The 5,704-nt window shown below is 53.9% G+C and overlaps 1 protein-coding gene across 1 annotated transcript in view; it reads left to right on the top strand.

The window, feature by feature from the left end:
* The window catches only part of QTRT1 (queuine tRNA-ribosyltransferase 1), an 8,545-nt gene extending 3,616 nt beyond the window's left edge, over positions 1-4,929 (top strand). Inside the window, exons 4-10 of the mRNA XM_010828349.1 lie at positions 1,592-1,670; positions 1,773-1,888; positions 3,735-3,873; positions 4,117-4,192; positions 4,316-4,425; positions 4,514-4,601; positions 4,705-4,929. Of these exons, the coding sequence (XP_010826651.1) occupies positions 1,592-1,670; positions 1,773-1,888; positions 3,735-3,873; positions 4,117-4,192; positions 4,316-4,425; positions 4,514-4,601; positions 4,705-4,857 (761 nt within the window). The 3' untranslated portion in view covers positions 4,858-4,929. The remainder of the gene's footprint in view (positions 1-1,591; positions 1,671-1,772; positions 1,889-3,734; positions 3,874-4,116; positions 4,193-4,315; positions 4,426-4,513; positions 4,602-4,704) is intronic.
* Positions 4,930-5,704: the final 775 nt, after the last annotated feature.

The raw sequence follows: 5,704 nt of genomic DNA, 5'->3' as shown, positions 1-5,704 counted from the left end.
AGCGACCCTATGGACTGCAGCCTACCGGGCTCCTCCGTCCATGGGATTTTCCAGGCAAGAGTACTGGGGTGGGGTGCCATTGCCTTCTCCATTGGGAGCAGAGGGCACTATCTAATTGCAGTTCACTAGCTTCTCATTTCCGGAGAAGGCGATGGCACCCCTCCCCAGTACTCTTGCCTGGAAAATCCCATGGACGGAGGAGCCCGGTAGGCTGCAGTCCATAGGGTCGCTCAGAGTTGGACAGGACTGAGCGACTTCACTTTCACTTTTCACTTTCATGCATCGGAGAAGGAAATGGCAACCCACTCCAGAGTTCTTGCCTGGAGAATCCCAGGGACGGGGGAGCCTGGTGGGCTGCCGTCTATGGGGTCGCAAAGAGTCGGACTCGACTGAAGCGACTTAGCAGCAGCAGCAGCAGCTTCTCATTGCAGTGGCTTCTTTTGTTGTGGACAATGGCCTCCAGAGTGCAGGCTTCAGTAGTTGCGGCACATAGGCTCAGTAGTTGCGGCTTTCTAGCTCTGAAAGTCAGAAACAGAGGCTCAGTAGTTGTGGTGCATGGGCTTAGATGCTCTCCAGCATGTAGAGTCTTCCTGGACCAGGGATCGAACTTGTTTCTCCTGCATTGGCAGGCGGATTCTTTACCACTGAGCCACCCTGGCAGTTTCTTGTTTTGTTCTTAAAGGATAAATTTGCAGAGGTGGGAATGTTTTTTTTTTCCGCCACACTGTGGGGCTTGTGAGATCTAAATTCCCCGACCAGGAATCAAACCTGGGGCCGCGGCAGTGACAGCACTGAGTTCTAACCCCTGGACCACCAGGGAATTCCCCAGGTGGGATTTTATTCTATATGCAGGGCAGGGTTTTAGCTGGAAGGTGGCAAAATCAGATATGGATTTTGTTTTTAAAATTTTATTTATTTGGCTGCATCAAGTCTTAGTTTTAGCAGGCACAATCTTTGTTGCATCACGTGGGACCTTTCATTGAGGTTCACTAAGTCTCTAGTTGTGGAACACGGGCTTAGTTGCCCCAAGGCATGTGGGATCTTAGTTCCCTGACCAGGGATCAAACCCTCATTCCCTGCTTTGCAAGGCCGATTCTTAACCACTGGACCACCAAGGAAGTTCCCAGGTGTGCGTTTGTTTTTTTAACATTTTTATTTATTTTATTTTTGGCAGCACTGGGTCTTCATCACTGTGCAGGTTTTTCATTGCTGAGCAGGCTTTTCACTGTGATGGCCTCTCTTGTTGTGGAGCCTGGGCTCTAGGGTTCTTAGGCTCCAGGGCAAGGGCTCAGTAGTTGTGACGCACGGGCTTAGTTGCTCCATAGCATGTGTGGTCTTCCTGGACCAGGGATTGAACTAATGCCTCCTGCATTGGCTTGACAGGCGGATTCTTCACCACTGAGCCATCAGGGAAGCACCCCCCTACGCACCCCCCACCCAGGATGTGCATTTTGAAATGCTTCCTTTGGTTGCTGTATAAGCAGATTGGGGTGGTTACGTGGGAATCAGCAAGACCTAGAGAGGGACTTGTGGGGTCCCGCTCATCCTCAGCAGGGGGGCTTTCCCAGTAACTGTGGTCCTGTCTCTCCAGGCTCTGACATCATTATGCAGCTGGATGATGTGGTCAGCAGTACTGTGACGGGGCCCCGTGTAGAAGAGGCCATGTACAGGTGTGTGTGTGTGTGTGGAGGGGGAGGGCCTCCTGGTCCTGCAGCCTAGTCTCCCTGCCCCTCACCAGGTCCCTAGGGCTCATGACCAGGGTCCTCTTGCAGATCAATCCGCTGGTTGGATCGGTGCATAGCAGCCCATCGACGGCCAGACAAGCAGAACCTCTTTGCCATCATCCAGGGGGGGCTGGACGCGGATCTCCGAGCCACTTGCCTTGAAGGTAAAGCCGTGTGCCAACAGGACCAGGGCTTTTGTATCACAGAGAACCCCACATGGGCCTGGCATGCTTAGAGAGTGTTGTTTTTATTTTTGTTTTAATTTTGATCGCACCCCAGGGCTTGTGGGATCTTAGTTCCCTGACCAGGTATTGAACCCTGGCCCTTGGCAGTGAGATCTCGGAGTCCTAACCACTGGACTGCCAGGGAATTCGCGAGAGTGGTTGTTACTAGGCGAAAGAGCATTCTAGGTGGAAGGAATGGCTGAAGCAAAGGCCCTGAGCATCATGGAATAGACAGCATTAGGAGAATAATAATAGCTCTCAATCTCCCAGGTGGTGCTACTGGTAAAGAACTCGCCTGCCAATGCAGGAGACATAAGAGACAGATTCAATCCCTGGGTTGGGAGGATCCCCTGGAGGAGTCCATGGCAACCCACTCCAGTATTTTTTCCTGGAGAATTCCATGGACAGAGAAGCCTGGTGGGCTACAGTCCATATGATCGCACAGATTCAGACACGACTGAAGCGACTTAGCACACAGAACACATCAGTTTCCAGGTATTCACCAGGCGTTCTGCCAAATGCCCTTCATGGATTGTCTGATGGAGTTTTCATAAAGATCCTGTAATGTGGGAACTTGCAGATTCCCAAGATTACAGAAGGGGAAACTGAGGCACAGAGCTGTTAAGTTCCCGTACTCTCAGTCACACAGCTTGGATGTTTCAGAGCTGGGGTTTGTACCCAGACTTGGGACTCTGCAACCTACAGCATTAACTCCTACATTGTGCTGCTCTATCCCTGGGGAGTAGGTCAGGAGCAAAGGGTTGGGCCTGAGGCATCGTACTGACAGTGGAGGGCCTGGGACACCACACTGAGGTGTTGGGGAGCCATGGAGGGCTGTCGAGTGGGAGAAAAACCCCAGTGGGATGGGAAGGATAAGGTCCAGATAGGAAGCTGGAGTAGTTGCCAGCGGGGCGGGGTGGGTAACAGAGGGCCTGAACCTCGGCTGTGGCCATGGAGACAAGGGGGCGCAGAGATGGGGGCTCAAAGGCAGTGAGGTGTCATAGGCAGGACCCTGCATTCTGGAGTCCACGGCACTGGCTCCAGCCCCTTGATCTGTTGCCTCATGGCTGTGCACCCTTGGGCTAGTGGCTTGACCTCTCTGAGCCTCACTTTCTTCCTCTATACAAATGGAAACCCATTCCCAATGGCAACGGGTCAAAGTGAGGAATAAAGGGGAAAATTTGTTCAAGGTGCCTGCCTGTACCTGGCATCACTATGTACTCTTGTGAAGATTGTGTGTGTGTGTTTTTTTTAATTTTTTGGCCATGCCATGTGGTGTGTGGGATCTTAGTTCCGCAACCAGGGATCAAACCTGTGCTCCCTGCATAGGAAGCACAGAGTCTTAACCACTGGACCTCCAGGGAAGTCCCAGTTTGCCCACCTCTCATATCCAAAACCTGCAGGGATTTGCAGTTCATTTGGCGGCAAGACCAGACCTCTTGACCCCAGTTGTTAGGAGTCTGTACACATTTTGCTGTCAAAACGTTATAGCATTCGATGATAGGCAGTTACTCCTCACGTAGGATGTGCACGGTTGTAAAATCTGGAAAATTCTGAAACATCTGGCTTCATCTTGGGTTTTGGCTGAGGCAGCGTGGGCCCTGGGCCTCTCCTGAGGACTGAAGGAGAGGTGTCGCAGGCATTCTATAAACAGTAGCTGACATCACCAGCAGCCCCAGGGCACACAGACACACACACACCCACTCTCTCCTGGGGGTGAAGAGGAGGAGGCTGAGGCCTATTTCTTTCTGCCTGATCACCCCTGCCCTTGCCCCTCCACTCCCAGAGATGACCAAGCGTGATGTGCCAGGCTTTGCAATCGGGGGCCTGAGCGGGGGCGAGAGCAAGGGCGAGTTCTGGAGGATGGTGGCACTGAGCACGTCGCGGCTGCCTAAGGACAAGCCCCGCTACCTGATGGGGGTTGGGTATGTGGAGGAGAGGGGAGATGCCGCCCACCCCCACCCCTGCCTTTGGGGAGTGGATTCCTGGGAACCCCTGCCCCCGGGTGTCGGGACTAGGGAAAGACACAGCCCTGCCTGGGAGGGGACTGAGCCCTCTGCTGGGGGTGAGGGTGCCCATGTTGGGAGGAGGGGGGCCCTGGGCATGTGATCAGGGCTTGAGGTTCTCTGCTACCCCCCCCACCATGTGTGTCCCCCCCGCCCCCCCAGCTATGCCACCGATCTGGTGGTCTGCGTGGCTCTCGGATGCGATATGTTTGACTGTGTCTTCCCTACACGGACAGCGGTGAGCTGGGGCAGAGGAGGAACTGGGGAGGGATTCGGGGGCGGGGCTGAGGTAGAGGGGAGGCTAGGCAGGGGAAAACCTGATTGATGCCCCCTTCCTCTCTCGCTCCCCCCCCACCCCCAGCGCTTCGGCTCTGCTCTAGTGCCCACGGGGAACCTGCAACTGAAGAAGAAGCAGTATGAGAAGGACTTCCGCCCCATAGACCCAGAATGTGACTGTCCCACCTGCCAGAAGTAGGAGGGGATGGAGCCTGGGGGCAGGGCGGGGCTGTGTAGGACCTGGCCTCACCAGCGCCCCTGCCCCCCCACCTCCTGTCCCCAGGCACAGCCGGGCCTTCCTGCACACCCTGCTCCATAGTGACAACACCGCGGCCCTGCACCACCTCACCATTCACAACATCGCCTATCAGGTGGGCCTGCAGCTGGGAGGAGCAAGGCCAGGGGGGTGGGGGCATCGCCTGCTCGCTGCTGGCTGCTGGCTGACCTGCCTCCCGCCTTGCTCCCACCCTGCAGCTGCGGCTGATGAGCGCCGTGCGAGCCAGCATTGTGGAGAAACGCTTTCCTGCCTTCGTGAGGGACTTCATGAGCACCATGTATGGGGACCCCACCCTCTGTCCCACCTGGGCCACTGAAGCCCTGGCCTCTGTGGGGATCACGCTGGGTTGACCCTGCTTGGTGGGAGGGAGGGAAAAAGGGGGTGGAATATATTGAAGGACTTTTTTTTTTTAAATTATAACAGTGTGTGTCTGTGTCTTCTTGGGGAAGTGGCCTATCTAAGGTCCCCTTTCTGGTCTGAGTGTCACTGGGGCCCGTCAACTAAAAAAAAGATGCACAAGGTGAGAGTTGCGAGTTAACCTTTCTTTGGGTCAAAATGAGGACTGCAGCCCACGAGACAGCCTCAGATAGCGCTGAGAGACTGCTCCGAAGAGGCAGTGTAGGGGCAGGTCAGTATATATGATTTTGGTGAAGAAGGAGTTCAAGGCATTCAGGGACTGATTTTATGAAAAGTTTTCTGCAAGCAATGAGGAGCTGATGTCACCTTGAAGGGATTTAGTGCTTTTCCAGATCTGAAGAGATGCAAAGATTGGGATCATGAAATCGGTTCTTGAAAATATCTGACTAGCCAAAGACCTGTTCCATGTTTCCCTGGAGCACAGAGTGCCTCGCCTCATTCTCCGCCCTGAACTCCCTTCAGGGCAGGTCAAAGGTCAGCAGCCACACCAGCGCAGGATCCAGTCTCCACAGAGGCAGATGGCAAATGTCCTTGGCAAGCGACAGTTACAGCGCCCCATCATGGTAACAGATTCAACCAGACTTGGGGAGTCATTTCATGACCGTTTTGTCCCATGCTACTAGGAATGCTCTCTGGAGAAGATTTTATTAATAAGCCATTCAGCATGCTATTACTGGACTAGGTCCTAAGAGTCAAAGATCTCTGTACACCTGTCTTCTGGTTATGGTCCAGGAAAATATTCCTTCTTATTGCATCTTCCCATAACTAGAGTTACACTAT

The sequence above is a fragment of the Bison bison genome, unplaced genomic scaffold, assembly GCF_000754665.1.
Source record: "Bison bison bison isolate TAMUID 2011002044 unplaced genomic scaffold, Bison_UMD1.0 scf7180017864492, whole genome shotgun sequence".
Lineage (NCBI taxonomy): Eukaryota > Metazoa > Chordata > Mammalia > Artiodactyla > Bovidae > Bison > Bison bison.
The sequence above is the reverse complement of the archived record's forward strand: the minus strand, read 5'-3'. Positions and strand labels throughout refer to the sequence as shown.